Here is an 18,624-nt window from a genome sequence, read left to right on the forward strand (position 1 = left end):
CTCACTCATTGTGACTGAGGTCTGATATCACTGTATGTCAGTGACTGCTGATCGCACTCCATGTGACTAAGGTCTGATGTCCCTTGGTGTGAGTGACAGCTGGTTTCACTCCCTGTGACTGTGGTCTGATGTCATTGAATGTGAGTGAGTGCTGGTCTCACTGCATGTGACTGAGGTCTGATGTCACTGTATGTCAGTGACTGCTGGTCTCACTCCATGTGACTGAGGTCTGATGTCCCTTGGTCTGAGTGACTCTGGTCTCACTCCATGTGACTGTGGTCTGATGTCACCGGATGTGAGTGACGGCTGGTCTCACTCCAGTGACATCAGACATCAGTCAATTGGAGTCTGATGTGTGATGTCACTGGGTGTGAGAGACAGCTGGTCTTTTGGTGTAACTGAAATCTGATGTCTCTGGGTATGAGTGATGGCTGCCCTCACTCCGTGTGACAGGTCTCATGTCACTGGCTGGTCTCACTCTGTCTGACTGAGGACTCATGTCACTGGCTGGTCTCACTCCGTGTGTGACTGAGGTGTCATGCCACTGAGTGTGAGTGATGCTGATCTCACTCTGTGTGACTGAGGTCTCATGTCACTGGCTGGTCTCACTCCGTGTGTGACTGAGGTGTCATGCCACTGAGTGTGAGTGATGCTGATCTCACTCTGTGTGACTGAGGTCTCATGTCACTGGCTGGTCTCACTCCGTGTGACTGAGGTCTCATATCAATGGTGGTAATGGCTCCGTGTGACCTTGGTCCTGTCTCTTTTCACCCCAGACATAAACCCCACCCCCCCGTGGTGTGGCCCCCGCCTGCCCCCCCTGAGAGGACAGTGTCTGCTCCCAGAGGTCCGGATGTCTCCCTCCTCTCCTCTGTGATGCTGCCCTGCTCCCCTGTGCCCCCCCCCCCCGACCCCCACCCCCCCTTCGCTTCCTCCGGAGGGGGCGGGGGGGCTATTCATCTCTGCCGCTGCTCCCTGACTCGGTGTAATTCACTGGTCTCCGCTGGATCAATAGACGCTTTCTTGATGCTCAGAGTGGCGCGGTCCAGCTGCCCCCCCCTGCGGAGACTGCAGCAGCCCCCCGAGTCCCTCTCACTGCCCCCCTCGCCCACCCCATCACTTCCCCCCTCCTCAACGCCCCCTCCCCCCCCCCTCTCCGCCCTCCCCCCCAGCAACGTGCTCTCCCGCAGCATCCCTCCGCCTCCTAGCAACCAGTGCCTGCATCCCTCATCCTCCATCCCTCATCCTCGCATCCTCGCCGCCTCCGGTGCAGGAGTCCGGGAAGTGCCGGCGTCTCCGTGAGCTTCCTCGCTTCCCTCCGGTACCAGTACCCTCTGCTCTCCGGTACCAGTACCCTCTCACCCTCGCTGCTCTCCGGTACCAGTACCCTCTCACCCTCGCTGCTCTCCGGTACCAGTACCCTCTCATTCTCGCTGCTCTCCGGTACCAGTCCCCTCTCATCCTCACTGCTCTCAGCTACCAGTACCCTCTCATAATCGCTGCTCTCCGGTACCAGTACCCTCTCACCCTCTCTGCCCTCCGCTCTCCGGTATCAGTACCCTCTCACCCTCGCTGACCTCCGGTATCAGTACCCTCTGCTCTCCGCTACCAGTACCTTCTCATCCTCGCTGTACTCCGGTACCAGTGCCTTCTCATCCTCACTGCCCTCCGGTACCAGTACCCTCTTATAATCTCTGCCCTCCGATACCAGTACCCTCTCATACCCTGATCCTCACTGCACTCAGGTACCAGTCCCCTTTCATTCTCACTGCCCTCAGGTACCAGTACCCTCTCACCCTCGCTTCCCTTCGGTAATAGTACCCTCTCACCCTCGCTTCCCTCCGGTACCAGTACCCTCTCACCCTCGCTGCTCTCCGGTATCAGTACCCTCTCACCCCCTCGTCCTCGCTGCTCTCCGGTACTAGTACCCTCTCATCGTCACTGCCCCCCAGAGTCTGTACCACTTCTTCCCAGCTGGAGCCCGGACGAGGGTCCGGGTCCCCTCAGAGTGCCAACCTCCACCTCCTCGCCCCCTGGAGCCCAGACGCAGAGGGCGCGCCACGGAGAGGAGCGGTGCCCGGCTGTGCCAGGCTCACATGCCCGTCTCTGTATGGATAAGTGGATCACCAATGGATCTGTGAATCAATCTGGCATCGATTTATTACTTGAAGAACTGATCCTTTATCGATCTACGGACCGAAGAACTGATTCTTTATTGATCTATGACCTGAAGAACTGATCCTTTATCGATTCAATACCTGTTTTTCCCACGAGTTATGAACTGAACATAAATCCATTCACTCGCTGATCGCTGATGACGAGTGATCGCTCTATCGATCCCTGACCTGGCATCGACCCACCAGCCTGCCCCGCCTGGGGTCTCCCGTGCCAGGGATGGAGCGGGCACAGAGCCCGGGACCAGGGCGCGCGCCACAAGCCCACGGAGTCAACGCGGAGACATTCATTAAAAGTGCAGCTCATGGCTGTGCCGGGTGCCCCTAGCCCTGGACTGGCACTGGTGCCCGCCGAGCACACCCTGTCATTGAGACAGACCTCAGCTGCCTCACCGGAGACCACCCCCCTGGGTGCCCCGTCCACCTGCCCCTCCGGAGGGCATCTGGCGCATTGACTGGGAAGTGAGGAACCGCGGAGGCACCATAAGGGCGCACATCATTCTGGAGAGGAGCAGGGGCACCGGCCCGGTGCCAGCCCCTCTGTAGCACCCCTGGAGCAGGGTGTGTCTGGCAGAGAGTCGTGGTGAAGGGAGGTGGGAGTATCCCTCGCGGACTGGTGCCAGGAGTGCGGGTACCAGAGAGTGCCAAGGGACTGCCCAGGAGGCCTTCTGCTCTATTCCCCTGGACACGGGGGCACCGCCTACAGACACCCATGGGACCCACCGACAGCCCAGGTGATGCCCGCAGGTGCGTCCAGCGCACGCGCGGCGAACAGGCAGGGAGCTTAGGACTGCGCAGGGACCAGGCAGGAGCCCATAGGACTGCGCAGGGACCAGGCAGGAACCCATAGGACTGCGCAGGGACCAGACAGGAGCCCATAGGACTGCGCAGGGACCAGGCAGGAGCCCATAGGACTGCGCAGGGACCAGGCAGGAACCCATAGGACTGCGCAGGGACCAGGCAGGAGCCCATAGGACTGCGCAGGAACCAGGCAGGAGCGCGGAGGACTGCGCAGGGACCAGGCAGGAGCCCTTGGACTGCGCAGGGACCAGGCAGGAGCCCATAGGACTGCGCAGGGACCAGGCAGGAGCCCATAGGACTGCGCAGGGACCAGTCAGGAGCCCATAGGACTGCGCAGGGACCAGGCAGGAGCCCATAGGACTGCGCAGGGACCAGGCAGGAACCCATAGGACTGCGCAGGGACCAGGCAGGAGCGCGGAGGACTGCGCAGGGACCAGGCAGGAACCCATAGGACTGCGCAGGGACCAGGCAGGAGCCCATAGGACTGCGCAGGGACCAGACAGGAGCGCGGAGGACTGCGCAGGGACCAGGCAGGAGCCCTTGGACTGCGCAGGGACCAGGCAGGAGCCCATAGGACTGCGCAGGGACCAGGCAGGAGCCCATAGGACTGCGCAGGGACCAGGCAGGAACCCATAGGACTGCGCAGGGACCAGACAGGAGCCCATAGGACTGCACAGGGACCAGACAGGAGCCCATAGGACTGCGCAGGGACCAGGCAGGAACCCATAGGACTGCGCAGGGACCAGACAGGAGCCCATAGGACTGCGCAGGGACCAGGCAGGAGCCCATAGGACTGCGCAGGGACCAGGCAGGAACCCATAGGACTGCGCAGGGACCAGGCAGGAGCCCATAGGACTGCGCAGGGACCAGGCAGGAGCGCGGAGGACTGCGCAGGGACCAGGCAGGAGCCCTTGGACTGCGCAGGGGCCAGGCAGGAGCCCATAGGACTGCGCAGGGACCAGGCAGGAGCCCATAGGACTGCGCAGGGACCAGGCAGGGAGCTTAGGACAGCGCAGGGACCAGGCAGGAGCCCTTGGACTGCGCAGGGACCAGGCAGGAGCCCATAGGACTGCGCAGGGACCAGGCAGGAGCGCGGAGGACTGCGCAGGGACCAGGCAGGAGCCCATAGGACTGCGCAGGGACCAGGCAGGAGCCCATAGGACTGCGCAGGGACCAGGCAGGAGCCCATAGGACTGCGCAGGGACCAGGCAGGGAGCTTAGGACAGCGCAGGGACCAGGCAGGAGCCCTTGGACTGCGCAGGGACCAGGCAGGAGCCCATAGGACTGCGCAGGGACCAGGCAGGAGCGCGGAGGACTGCGCAGGGACCAGGCAGGAGCCCATAGGACTGCGCAGGGACCAGGCAGGAGCCCATAGGACTGCGCAGGGACCAGGCAGGAGCCCATAGGACAGCGCAGGGACCAGACAGGAGCCCATAGGACTGCGCAGGGACCAGGCAGGAGCCCTTGGACTGCGCAGGGACCAGGCAGGGAGCATAGGACAGCGCAGGGACCAGGCAGGAGCCCATAGGACTGCGCAGGGACCAGGCAGGAGCGCGGAGGACTGCGCAGGGACCAGGCAGGAGCCCTTGGACTGCGCAGGGACCAGGCAGGAGCCCATAGGAGTGCGCAGGGACCAGGCAGGAGCGCGGAGGACTGCGCAGGGACCAGGACTCCGCAGTGAATTGACCAGGCAGGGTCGCCTAAGTCTGCGCAGCGCAGGGACCAGGCAGGAGCGCCTAGGACAGCGCTGCGGCCGTATCCAAGCGCCGAGCGCTGTTTCATTGCGCACTGACTTTACTCTTAAAATGCACTGAGTGCCGGCCGCTCAGGCCCTGCCAGGCAGGTGTGCCCCTGGACTCCGCTGCGCAGTGACCAGACAGGGGGGGGGGGGGGGGGACTGCACAGCAGAGGCCGGCTAGAAGCCAGGCCGCGAGGAGGGCTTCAGTGCGCACTGTCTGTGCCTTAACCATCCACGGAGAAGCCATCCGCTGGGGGCCGAGAGGCGAGGCCCCGCAGATGCGTCCATACAATGAGAGACCAGACAGGGAGGCGGCATGGGCTACGCCGCGACCGTACCAAGCACTGAGCACCGCTTCAGTGCGCACTGACTGTACTCTAACCATCACTGAATGCCGACAGAAGGCGGAGCCGCGCAGGTGGCCCCTGGACTCTGCCGCGCAGTGACCAGGCAGGAGCGCCTAGTTTATGCAAGGACATGGTAGGGAGTTTAAAGCTTGTGAGGTGCCCCCCAGGTGCCCCCCTGCCCAGTACCAACGCTGCCCACTTAATGAACCCTAACCACCCGCAGAGTTTAAAGCTTGTGAGGTGCCCCCAGGTGCCCCCTTGCCCAGGACCATGAGTTTAAATCTTGTGAGGTGCCTCTCAGGTGCCCCCTTGCCCAGGACCACCGCTGCGCACTGACTAAACCCTAAATACCTGCAGAGTTTAAAGCTTGTGAGGTGCCCCCCAGATGCCCCCTTGCCCAAGACCTCCGCTGCGCAGTGACTGAACCCTAACAACCCGCAGAGTTTAAAGCTTGTGAGGTGCCCCCCAGATGCCCCCCAGGTGCGACCTTGCCCAGGACCACCGCTGCGCACTGACTGAACTTTAACTACCCGCAAAGCTTAAAGCCTGTGAGGTGCCACCCAGGTGCCCCCTTGCCCAGGACCACGAGTTTAAAGCTTGTGAGGGGCCACCCAGGTGCCTCCTTGCCCAGGACCACCGCTGCGCAAGGTCCCACGTGGACAGAGTGATAGACACACAGACGGAACACACACAGTGATAGACACACAGACGGAACACACACAGTGATAGACACACAGACGGAACACACACAGAGTGATACACAGACGAAACACACACAGAGTGATAGACACACAGGCGGAACACCCACAGAGTGGTACACATACGAAACACACACAGAGTGATAGACACACAGACGGAACACCCACAGAGTGGTACACAGACGAAACACACACAGAGTGATAGACACACAGAGGGAACACACACAGAGTGATAGACACACAGAGGGAACACACACAGAGTGATAGACACACGGATGGAACACACACAGTGATAAACACACAGACGGAACGCACACAGAGGGAGAGACACACAGACGAAACACACACAGAGTGATAGACACACAGACAGAACACACACAGAGGGATAGGCACACAGACGGAACACACAGAGTGATAGACACACAGAGGGAACACACACAGAGTGATAGACACACAGACGGAACACACACACACACACACAGTGATAGACACACAAACGAAACACACACAGAGTGATAGACACACAGACGGAACACACACAGAGTGATAGACACACTGACGGAACACCCACAGAGTGATACACAGACGAAACACACACAGAGTGATAGACACACAGACGGAACACACACAGAGTGATACACAGACAAAACACACACAGAGGGATAGACTCACAGACAGAACGCACACAGAGTGATAGACACACACACGGAACACACACAGAGTGATAGACACACAGACGGAACGCACACAGAGTGATAGACACACAGACGGAACACACACAGAGTGATACACAGACGAAACACACACAGAGTGATAGACACACAGACAGAACACACACAGAGTGATAGACACACAGACGGAACGCACACAGAGTGAGACACACACGCACAAGGGTGTTCACCCACTAACACAAGCTTGTACAAAGACTGACAATAACACCCGCACACCCGGAGGCTACAAACCAGCACACCACCCAGCCAGACAACCTTTCAACTAAGACACACCTGCACAGAAATATACACACAAACAAATCTAGGCACGTGCCCAGACACACACAAGACACACAAGCACTGTAAATGCCCTTGAGTTGTATTAAATTAGGTGATAGGGGCTCGTTATTTATAGCACTTAAGTGTGCGGCACGAAGCGCTATGCAATATAAGATATTCAGATAATCATTAATAGTTTTATATGACAATGAAAAATAAAAACACACACACATACTAACATGCAAAGCGTGAAACACATAAACACACACGCATGGAACAGGCACTCACTACAGATTGTACTCGTCCGGTGAATTTGCACAAACAGTGCCTGAAGTTGTAGGACAGGTTCCCTTATAAGGTCATGGAACTCCGAGGTGACTCGCACTAGCCTTTTATTGTATGTCAGAGGGTATTTTATTCCATATAATACATGGCCACACTATCAACCTTCCCACAAGCCAGTTAAATGGGTGTGTTGCTCTTTCACGTCCATTGCAGGCCACAAGTATAAAAGTGGAATCTGTAATGCCACATCTAAAAACATCTGTATTTTTGGCAAAAAGATATTAGAACCAGTTTTAGGTAAGTCACAGCAAAAAATGGCTTGGCTCTGACTGTGTGAAAACATAAAGGTTTTCTATTTTCCCTGTCATGACCTATTGCGTGGAAAAATGAACAAGCTGCCATACAGATTTCAGTTTCACTGATGTTTTAGGAAAACAGACCATACGAAGGAAAACCACTTCCAGTTTTTCCTTGTTTAAACTGCAGCTGTAATGATGCCCTGTGACCTGTTGGCTCTGGCAGCAGGCATTGTGATGTCAGAACTCAACTGTAATAAGTTATTACATTTCAGCAGCTGCTTTATTTATTAGAGGTGAGTAGAAATGGCATAGCGCCGCTGTAATAATGTAATGAGAGACAGGAGGATTGCAGGCTCCCATGTAATTTACACAAACACCATCACATGCCCTTGGAGGGTTTACATGTGTGCTTGTGCCCCCAGGGGGTAATCATGCCTGTACAGTGTTCAGGGCGGATATTTTCAGCATCTCAGAAGTCCTGCTTGCTGATTTATCTCCAAAGTGCACTCCTGAGTGTGGTGTCCTGCATCAGTTCCCTTTCTGCATGTGAGTAAGTGGTATATCTGTGGTATATCTGTGGCATATCTGTGGTATATCTGTGGCATGTCTGTGGTATATCTGTGGTATATCTGTGGCATATCTGTGGTATGTCTGTGGTATATCTGTGGTATATCAGTGGTATGTCTGTGGGATGTCTGTGGTATATCTGTGGTATCTCTGTGGTATGTCTGTGGCATGTCTGTGGTATGTCTGTGGGATGTCTGTGGCATATCTGTGGTATATCTGTGGCATATCTGTGGTATCTCTGTGGTATATCTGTGGCATGTCTGTGGCATGTATGTGGTATATCTGTGGTATATCTGTGGCATATCTGTGGTATATCTGTGGTATCTCTGTGGTATATCTGTGGCATTCATAGCCTGAAGTGGGCAGAACGCCGTACAGTGCCCAGGTACTACCAATCCCTTTGAGATGCCAGAGAGGAGGTTGGTGCAGGATGTATGGCTCACAGGAGTACTTCGGGGCTGTTAGTGTGTACTTTACGCCACACATGCCCTCTTTGTGTGGACTGGACAGAGTATGGCTAATCAAGCTCTTCGTCACTCATTCTTTCTTCTGACCTACCGAGTGGCAAGTCAGTGCCTGCCGCCTTCTAAGGCTTGTACGAACCAGAGGCAATATTTGGGGCAAATGTGCCCTCCAGGTTCCGCATCTGTGAACAGGTCACATAGCACCATCTAGCTGCAAACTGCCCATCCGAGGAAGCCCGGTGCCAAGCTTCCCAGAGACACATGTGTCACAGAGAGTGTGTGTGTGTGTGTGTGTGTGTGCATGTGTGTGTATGTGCGCGTGTGATACGTGAGGGAGGGCTGCTCATAATCTATGTGGATTCTGGATAATTAGTGTTGTGACGTGCCCCTCATTTACCTTAGGGGCCAGAACACCTTTAGGGACATGCAAAACGTGTGTAATTTGCTTTTCATCTAATTACGCAAACTCATGCAAAATCCATCAATAGGAGTCTACGTCCGATGCAAGAGTGCATTTTGTGCTAAAAAATAGTGCAAAAAACACGAAAGCACCGCAAGCAGCAGCTCACGTTCCGTCCTTCTCAGGTATTTGTGCAAATATTTTATATTGAACCCTGCATTTTTGATAAATTTATGTTGTCAATGGTGCGTAATTACATGAAGTGCTCAGTGGCATAATTTTGGGAATGTTGTATAAAAAGCATAACATGAAATTAGCATAATGCAGGCATAATGTCTCCCAGGCCTAAACACCACAAAAAGCGCGCGCTCCTCAGAGCACACGCGGGTCATCATTAGGCCTGCGAGGAATGTTCAGTATACCGGCGTAATCAGGGTAAATCCACATTACTCCTGTGAAGCAAAATTACCAAAAATTATGCAATTACGTCGATTTGCGTCATTTGAGGTAATCTGGGACAAAAATGCCTGCCCAGGAGCCCAGGGAAGGAGTGAGAGCACCTGCCTCCGAGGTTCGCCCTGTTCCGTTCACTGCAACTTTGTTTTGGACCCGAGGGTGCATCTTGAGCTAAGAAAACTGCTCTAAATCCAGATACACTCCTCATGTAATTCTGCATAATCCCACATAATTTTGCTGTAATTGTGCTACAGCAGATTGCGCGGGTTGTTCCCACCATTTGTCAACATGTTTCTGCATAAAAACATTCATGTGCCAGGGCAGTAGTTATTTACGTATATCCCGGAAAAGATAACTTTTCTCCTGACCCCATGGTCTGTGGGTTTTGTCCTCCCTCACGCCCTCATTTCTTTGTCATGGCGTGATAATTTCATCTGTGTTCTGCCAGTCATCTCTTGGTTTACCTGCCATGGTAAGTTTCCTTACGGGTTGGTTGGTCGTGTGATAACACATTGGCTCACTGCACTGTGCATGATGCTGTGCATTCTGACCCAATGGTGCTGCTACCTGGTGGTGTTTCAGGGTCTAGGGTGGGACAGGCCCCTGGATGTTATTTGTAAAGTGGTCTCCTGATCTCCCTGGTGGAGCGTGCCCATCAATGTTGTGTAAAACATGTATTGCTCCTGGTTGGGACATGGCCCATAAGCACATGTACTTGGACTTGAGCCTTCAACCTAATGCTTGGATATGCCCCCCATAGTCTTTCTATGGTGTTTGTCATAGTGCCAACATGTCACCTTTCAGCCACTTCACAGCACTTTCTTCAACATACATCATACTTCAACACAATGGTTACACACAGACAGGCTTTACAACTGGACATGGCGTGTTAGCACTGTTTGGGGGCATCAGTCCAAATGTCAGCTTTAGGTTTTGATACTGTAGAATTGTGTATTGCTGTTTTTTATGGTGTTGTGTTGCTGTAATTGGCTTTTGGTTCTCTCAAGTGTTGTATTGGTGTTCTTTAGGGTGTTGTTTTGGTGTCTTCTGCTTTTGGTTCTGTAGAGTGTCGTTTTGTTGTTCTTTAGGGTGTTGTTATGCTGTTTTGGGCTTTTGGTTCCGTAGAGTGTCGTATTGCTGTGCTTCATGGTGTTGTGTTGCTGTCTTTGTCTTTTGGCTCTGTAGGGTGTTGCTGTCTTCACCTTTTGGTTCTGCAGAGTGTTGTATTGCTGTTCTTTATGGTGTTGTGCTGATGTCTTTGGCTTATAGTTCTGATGAGTGCTGCATTGCTGTTCTTTAGGGTGCTGTGTTGCTGCCTTTTGGTTTCAGCTCTGTAGAATGTTGTGTTGCTGTCTTCAGCTTTTGGTTCTGTAGGATGTTGCTGTCTTCGGCTTTTGGTTCAGTAAAGTGTTGTATTGCTCTTTCTTTAGAGTGTTGTGTTGCTGTCTTCAGCTTTCATTCCTCTAAGGTGCCTCTGTCTTCAGCTTTCAGTCCTATAGGCTGTAGTGCTGCTATCTTTGGCTTCTGGTTCTGTAGGGTGTCGTGTTTCTCTCTTTTGCTGTATTGTGTTGTGTTTGTGAGCTTTTTGTTCTATAAGGCATTGCTGTCTTTTGCCTTTGGTTCTGTAGTATGTTGCTATCTTTGGCTTTTGGTTCTGCAGGTTGTTGTGTTGCTGTCTTCAGCTTTTGGTTCTGAGGGGTGTTGCTGTCTTTGGCTTTTAATTGAGTAGAGTGTTGTACTGCTGTTAATTAGGGTGCTGTTTTGCTGTCTTTGGCTTTTGGTTCTGTAGAGTGCTGTATTGCTGTTCTTTAGAGTGTTGTGTTGCTGGCATTGGCTTTTGGTTCTGTAAAGTGCTATGTTTATGTTCATTAGGGTGTTTTGTTGCTGTCTTTGGCTTTTGGTTCTCAGGGGTGTTGTATTGCTGTTCTTTAGGGTGCTATGTTGCTGTCTTCGACTTTTGGTTCTGTAGGATGTTGCTGTCTTCAGCTTTTGGTTCTGTAGGGTGTTGCTGTCTTTGGCTTTTGGTTCTGTAGAGTGTTGTATTGCTGTTCTTTAGGGTGTTGTGTTGCTGTCTTTGACTTTTGGTTCTGTAGGGTGTTGTATTGCTGTTCTTTAGGGTGTTGTGTTGCTGTCCTCGGCTTTTGGTTCTGTAGAGTGTTTGATTGCTGTTCATTAAGGTGTTGTGTTGCTGTCTTCCAATTTTGGTTCTGTAGGATGTTGCTGTCTTCAGCTTTTGGTTATGTAGGGTGTTTCAGTCTATGGGCCAGATGTAGGTAGAAAACATTTTGCGAGGTGCAAATTGCGAGTCCCAGCGACTCGCAATTTGCACCTCGCAAAATGTTATGCAGAAAGGTGTCTCAGACACCTTCTGCGAGTCGCTATGGGGTCGCAAAGACCCACCTCATTAATATTAACGAGGTGGGTCGCAATTTGCGACCCCATAGCGACTCAGGGCACTCACGGGGATGGAGGCCTGCTGGGAACAGCAGACCTCCATGTCCGTGACTGCTTTTAAATAAAGCAGTTTTTTTTTTTCAAAGTGCTACCCGTTTGCCTTAAAGGAAAACGAGCTGCACTTTGAAAAATAAACCGAAACCTTTTGTTTCGGTATTTTTCATGGCAGGTAGTGGTCCACTGGACCACTGCCTGCTCTGAAAAATTATTTTTGGGTCCAGTCACAAAGGGGAAGGGGTCCCATGGGGACCCCTTCCCGTTTGCGAGTGGGTTACCATCCACTTCAAGTGGATGGTAACTGCGAGTCCATTTGCGACGCCTTCGCGGTCGCAAATGGAATTGCATACCACTGCGACTCGCAAATAGGAAGGGAACACCCCTTCCTATTTGCGACTCGGAAATGCATTTTGTGAGTCGGATCCGACTCGCAAAATGCATTTCTGCATAGCAAAGAGGCTTTTGCGCCTCGCAAACGGCGTTTTTCGCAGTTTGCGAGGCGCAAACCCTTTGCTACATCTGGCCCTATAACTTTTAGTTCTGTTGAGCGTTGTATTGCTGATCTTTAGGGTGTTGTGTTGCTGTCTTTGGCTTTTGGTTCTTTAGGGCGTTGCTGTCTTCAGCTTTTGGTTCTGTAGGGTGTTGCTGTCTTTGGCTTTTGGTTCTGTAGAGTGTTGTTTTGCTGTTTTCAGCTTTTGCTTCTGTAGGGCGTTGCTGTCTTCGGCTTTTGGTTTGCATTGCTGTTATTTAGGGTATTGTTTTGCTGTCTTTGACTTTTGGTTTTGTAGGGTGTTGCTGTCTTTGGCTTTTGGTTCTGTAGGGTGTTGCTGTCTTTGGCTTTTGGTTCTGTGGGGTGTTGCTGTCTTTGGCATTTGGTTCTGTAGAGTTGTGTATTGCTGTTCTTTAGGGTGTTGTTTAGCTGTCTTTGGCTTTTGTTTCTGTACAGTGTTGTATTGCTGTTCTTTAGGGTGTTGTTTAGCTGTCTTTGGCTTTGGTTTCTGTATAGTGTTGTATTGCTGTTCTTTAGGGGGCTGTTTTGCTCTCTTTGGCATTTGGTTCTGTAGAGATGTGTATTGCTGTTCTTTTGGCTATTGTGTTGCCGTCTTCGGCTTTTGGTTCTGTCGGGTGTTGCTGTCTTCTGCTTTTGGTTCTGTATAGTGTTGTATTGCTGTTCTTTAGGATGTTGTGTTGCTGCCTTCAGCTTTGGGTTCTGTAGAGTGTTGTATTGCTGTTCTTTAGGGTAATGTGTTGCTGTCTTCAGCTTTCATTCCTCTAAGGTGCCTCTGTCTTCAGCTTTCAGTCTTATAGGATGTAGTGCTGCTGTCTTTGGCTTTAGATTCTATAGTGTGTTGTGCTGCTATCTTTGACTTCTGGTTCTGTAGGATGTTGTGTTTCTGTATTTGGTTGTAGGGTGTTGTGTTTGTGAGCTTTGTGTTCTGTAGGATGTTGCTGTGTTTTGCCTTTGGTTCTGTTGGATGTTGCTGTCTGGTTCTGTAGAGTGTTGTATTGCTGTTCTTTAGGGTGTTGTTTTTCTGTCTTTGGCTTTTGCTTCTGTAGAGTGGTGTATTGCTGTTCTTTAGGGTGTTGTTTTTCTGTCTTTGGCTTTTGCTTCTGTTGAGCGTTGTATTGCTGTTCTTTAGGGTGTTGTGTTGCTGTCTTCGGCTTTTGGTTCTGTAGGGCATTGCTTTCTTCAGCTTTTGGTTCAGTAGGGTGTTGCTGTCTTCGGCTTTTGGTTCTGTAGGTTATTTCTGTCTTTGGCTATAGGTTCTGTAGGATGTTGCTGTCTTCAGCTTTCGATTCTGTAGAGTGTTGAATTGCTGTTCTGTAGGGTGTTGCTGCCTTTTGCTTTCAGTTCTATAAAGTGCTGTGTTGCCGTCTTCAGCTTTTGGTTCTGTAGAGTGTTGCTGTCTTCGGCTTTTGGTTCGGTATTGTGTTGCATTAATGTTTTTTAGGGTGTTGTTTTGCTGTTTTTGACTTTTGGTTCTGTAGGATGTTGCTGTCTTTGGATTTTGGTTCTGTAGGGTGTTGCTGTGTTTGGCTTTTGGCTCTGTTGAGTGTTGTATTGCTGTTCTCTAGGGTGTTACTGCCTTTTGCTTTCAGTTCTGTGGTGTGTTGTGTTGCTGTCTTCAGCTTATGGTTCTATAGAGCGTTGCTGTCTTCGCCTTTTATTTTGGTAGAGTGTTGTATTGCTTTTCTTTAGGATGTTGTTTTACTGTCTTCGACTTTTGGTTCTGTAGGATGTTGCTGTCTTTGGCTTTTGGTTCTGTAGAGTGTTGTATTGCTGTTCTTTAAGGTGCTGTTTTGCTGTCTTGGCTTTTGGTTCTATAGGGTATTTTGCCTTCTTCAGCTTTGCGTTCTGTAGGGTGCTGCTGCCTTTGAATTTTGGTTTGGTAGGGTGTTGCATTGCTGTTCTTAAGGGTGTTGTTTTGCTGTCTTTGGCTTTTTGTTTTCTAGAGTGTTGCTGTCTTTGGCTTTTGGTTCTGAACGGTGTTCTGTTTCTGCCTTTTGCTTTCTATTCTGTATGATGTGTTTTTACTGTTCTTCAGTGTGTTACATTGGCTTTAGATTCTATAGGGTGTTGTGTGGATGGCTTCAGTCTTTAAATCTTTAGGGTGCTATGCTGTTGCCTCTGGCTTTAGATTCTGTAAGGTGTTGTGTTGCTACCTTGTGCTTTTGGTTTGCAGGGTTTGCTTCAGCTGTCAAGGTGAGGGGAGTAATCAGGTGGTGAGGGGGTCACTCTGTGTTGATACAGTTAACATTGAGAAAAGCAAGGATTCGGATTGGGGTCTGCACATTACCCAGGTATTGCATCTCAGGTCACTAACTTTTCATTCTTTGTCTGTGCTCTCAAGGTCAGTGATTGTGGCCAGAGATTGCGGCCATGTACTGAAAGTGATCACCCCAAGCCCCTGTGGATTAAGCGTCTGTTTGAGGAAGGAGTGCATGTTTGCTACTCTTAGGTTCTTGGTAGGACTGTGGAATTGGCTTCTGTGAGTAGTCTGGGTTCTTGGTCCAGAAAGCCTCATACACAGCACAGTCAACACCAATCCTGTCTTCCACTAGAAGACATGCGGGACATTCATGGTGGGTCTGACATAGCTGTGTCTCTCGAGTCCATGTTGATGTACCTGTGTCTCTTAATCCAATGTTGACGTAGACTGTCTCTTTATTCCATGTTGACGTAGCTGTGTCTCTTGATTCCATGTTGACGTAGACTGTCTCTTGATTACATGTTGATGTAGATTGTGTCTCTTGATTCCTCGTTGATGTAGCTGTGTCTCTTTATTCCATGTTGACATAGCTGTATCTCTTGATTCCATGTTGATGTAGCTGTGTCTCCTGATTCCATGTTGATGTAGACTGTCTCTTGATTCCCTGTTGACGTAGACTGTGTCTCTTAGTTCCATGTTGACGTAGACTGTCTCTTGATTCCATGTTGACGTAGACTGTCTCTTGATTCCATGTTGACATAGACTGTCTCTTGATTCCATGTTGATGTAGACTGTCTCTTGATTCCTCGTTGACGTAGTTGTCTCTCTTGATTCCATGTTGACGTAGCTGTGTCTCTTGATTCCATGTTGACGTAGCAGTGCCTCTTGATTTCATGCTGACGTAGACTGTCTCTTGATTTCATGTTGATCTAGCTTGTGTCTCTTGATTCCATGTTGATGTAGACTGTCTCTTGATCCCATGTTGACGTAGCTGTGTCTCTTGATTCCATGTTGACATAGCGGTGCCTCCTGATTCCATGTTGACGTAGACTGTCTCTTGATTCCATGTTGACGTAGCTGTGTCTCTTGATTTCATGCTGACGTAGACTGTCTCTTGATTCCATGTTGATCTAGCTTGTGTCTCTTGATTCCATGTTGATGTAGACTGTCTCTTGATTCCATGTTGACGTAGCTGTGTCTCTTGATTGTATGTTGATGTAGCTGTGTTCCTTAATTCCATGTTGATATAGACTGCGTCTCTTGATTCCATGCTGACATAGACTGTCTCTTGATTCCATGTTGACATAGACTGTCTCTTGATTCCATGTTGATGTAGACTGTCTCTTGATTCCTCGTTGACGTAGTTGTCTCTCTTGATTCCATGTTGACGTAGCTGTGTCTCTTGATTCCATGTTGACGTAGCAGTGCCTCTTGATTTCATGCTGACGTAGACTGTCTCTTGATTCCATGTTGATCTAGCTTGTGTCTCTTGATTCCATGTTGATGTAGACTGTCTCTTGATCCCATGTTGACGTAGCTGTGTCTCTTGATTGTATGTTGATGTAGCTGTGTTCCTTAATTCCATGTTGATATAGACTGCGTCTCTTTGATTCCATGCTGACATAGACTGTCTCTTGATTCCAAGTTGATTTAGATTGTGTCTCTTGATTCCTCATAGACGTAGCTGTGTCTCCTGATTCCATGTTGATGTAGACTGTCTCTTGATTCCATGTTGACGTAGCTGTGTCTCCTGATTCCATGTTGACGTAGACTGTCTCTTGATTCCATGTTGACGTAGACTCTGTCTCTTGATTCCATGTTGATGTAGACTGTGACTCTTAATTCCATGTTGACGTAGCTGTGTCTCCTGATTCCATGTTGACGTAGACTGTATCTTGATTCCATGTTGACATAGGCTGTCTCTTGATTCTATGTTGATGTAGACTGTCTCTTGATTCCTCGTTGACGTAGTTGTCTCTCTCGATTCCATGTTGATGTAGACTGTCTCTTGATTCTATGTTGACATAGACTGTGGGGGTCATTCCGACCCTGGCGGTCCATAACCGCCAGGGCCGGGGACCGCGGAAGCACCGCCAACAGGCTGGCGGTGCTTCCTGGGCCATTCTGACCGCAGCGGTAAAGCCGCGGTCAGAAACGGGCAACCAGCGGTTTCCCGGCGGTTTACCTCTGGCCCAGTGAATCCGCAGCGCCGCCATGGGGATTCCGACCCCGTTCCCGCCATCCTGGTCCTGGTGGTAAAAACCGCCAGGAACAGGATGGCGGGAACGGGTGTCGTGGGGCCCCTGGGGGCCCCTGCACTGCCCATGCCACTGGCATGGGCAGTGCAGGGGCCCCCTAACAGGGCCCCATAATGATTTTCAGTGTCTGCTTTGCAGACACTGAAAATCGCGACGGGTGCCACTGCACCCGTCGCACCCCAGCAACTCCGCCGGCTCCATTCGGAGCCGGCTTCATCGTTGCTGGGTCTTTCCCGCTGGGCCGGCAGGTGGCCTTTTGGCGGTCGCCCGCCGGCCCAGCGGGAAAGCCAGAATGGCCGCCGCGGTCTTTTGACGGCGGGGCGGTCATTCGGCGGTGACCGCATGGCGGGCGGCGACCGCCGCCCGCCTGTGTCTCTTGATTCCATGTTGACGTAGACTGTCTCTTGATTCCATGTTGACGTAGCTTTGTCTCTTGATTTCATGCTGATGTAGACTGTCTCTTGATTGCATGTTGATGTAGCTTGTGTCTCTTGATTCCATGCTGATGTAGACTGTCTCTTGATTCCATGTTGACGTAGCTGTGTCTCTTGATTGTATGTTGACGTAGCTGTGTCCCTTAATTCCATGTTGATATAGACTGCGTCTCTTGATTCCATTTTGACATAGACTGTCTCTTGATTCCATGTTGATGTAGATTGTGTCTCATGATTCCTGAATGACGTAGTTTTGTCTCTTTATTCCATGTTGACATAGCTGTGTCTCTTTATTCCATGTTGACGTAGCTGTGTCTCTTGATTTCATGTTGACGTAGACTGTCTCTTGATTCTATGTTGACGTAGACTGTGTCTCTTGATTCCATGTTGATGTAGACTGGCTCTTGATTCCATGTTGAAGTAGACTGTCTCTTGATTCCATGCTGACGTAGACTGTCTCTTGATTCCATGTTGACATAGACTGTCTCTTGATTCCATGTTGATGTAGACTGTCTATTGATGCCTCGTTGACGTAGTTGTCTCTCTTGATTCCATGTTGACGTAGCTGTGTCTCTTGATTCCATGTTGACGTAGCGGTGCCTCCTGATTCCATGTTAACGTAGACTGTCTCTTGATTCCATGTTGACGTAGCTGTGTCTCTTGATTGTATGTTGACGTAGCTGTGTCCCTTAATTCCATGTTGATATAGACTGCGTCTCTTAATTCCATGTTGACGTAGACTGTCTCTTGATTCCATGTTGACATAGACTGTCTCTTGCTTCCATGTTGATGTATATTGTGTCTCTTGTTTCCTCATTGACGTAGTTGTGTCTCTTGATTCCATGTTGACATAGCTGTGTCTCTTGATTCCATGTTGACGTAGCTGTGTCTCCTGATTCTATGTTGACGTAGACTGTCTCTTGATTCCATGTTGACGTAGACTGTGTCTGTTGATTCCATGTTGATGTAGACTGTCTCTTGATTCCATGTGGACGTAGACTGTGTCTCTGGATTCCATGTTGACGGAGATTGTCTCTTGATTCCATGTTGATGTAGCTTTGTCTCTTGATTGTATGTTGACGTAGCTGTTTCCCTTAATTCCATGTTGATGTTGACTGTGTCTCTTGATTCCATGTTGCCATGGACTGTGTCTCCTGAATCCATGTTGACATAGACTGTCTCTTGATTCCATGTTGACGTAGCTCTGTCTCTTGATTCCATTTTGACGTAGACTATCTCTTGATTCCCTGTTGAAGTAGACTGTGTCTCTTAATTCCATGTTGACGTAGGCTGTCTCTTGATTCCATGTTGACGTAGGCTGTCTCTTGGTTCCATGTTGACGTAGCTGTGTCTCTTGATTCCCCGTTGATAACCACTCAGGCTCCCTGGACTTGAATAAGCTTCAGTCCATCCAAGTGTTGCTTATGTGAGTAGCTGTTGTAGGTCACATTGCCTAGCTCAGTGAGTTTCTTGGGTGGGCTTATGTAGATAATGTTAACATATATTAGTCAGTTTCAATTCTTTGGATGGTCCATGTGGATCATGTTGGTGT

The 18,624-nt window shown here is 50.4% G+C and overlaps 1 protein-coding gene across 2 annotated transcripts in view; it reads left to right on the top strand.

The window, feature by feature from the left end:
* The first annotated feature begins 1,213 nt into the window (after positions 1-1,213).
* Positions 1,214-18,624, top strand: part of LOC138296907 (transmembrane protein 121-like) — a 283,237-nt gene continuing 265,826 nt past the window's right edge. Inside the window, exon 1 of one of the 2 annotated variants that reach the window (XM_069236421.1) lies at positions 1,214-2,921. In XM_069236421.1, coding sequence (XP_069092522.1) covers positions 2,912-2,921 — 10 coding nt within the window. In that variant the 5' untranslated portion in view covers positions 1,214-2,911. The remainder of the gene's footprint in view (positions 2,922-18,624) is intronic. The other variant, XM_069236420.1, reaches the window with a different exon arrangement.

Source organism: Pleurodeles waltl, chromosome 5, assembly GCF_031143425.1.
Source record: "Pleurodeles waltl isolate 20211129_DDA chromosome 5, aPleWal1.hap1.20221129, whole genome shotgun sequence".
Taxonomy (NCBI): domain Eukaryota; kingdom Metazoa; phylum Chordata; class Amphibia; order Caudata; family Salamandridae; genus Pleurodeles; species Pleurodeles waltl.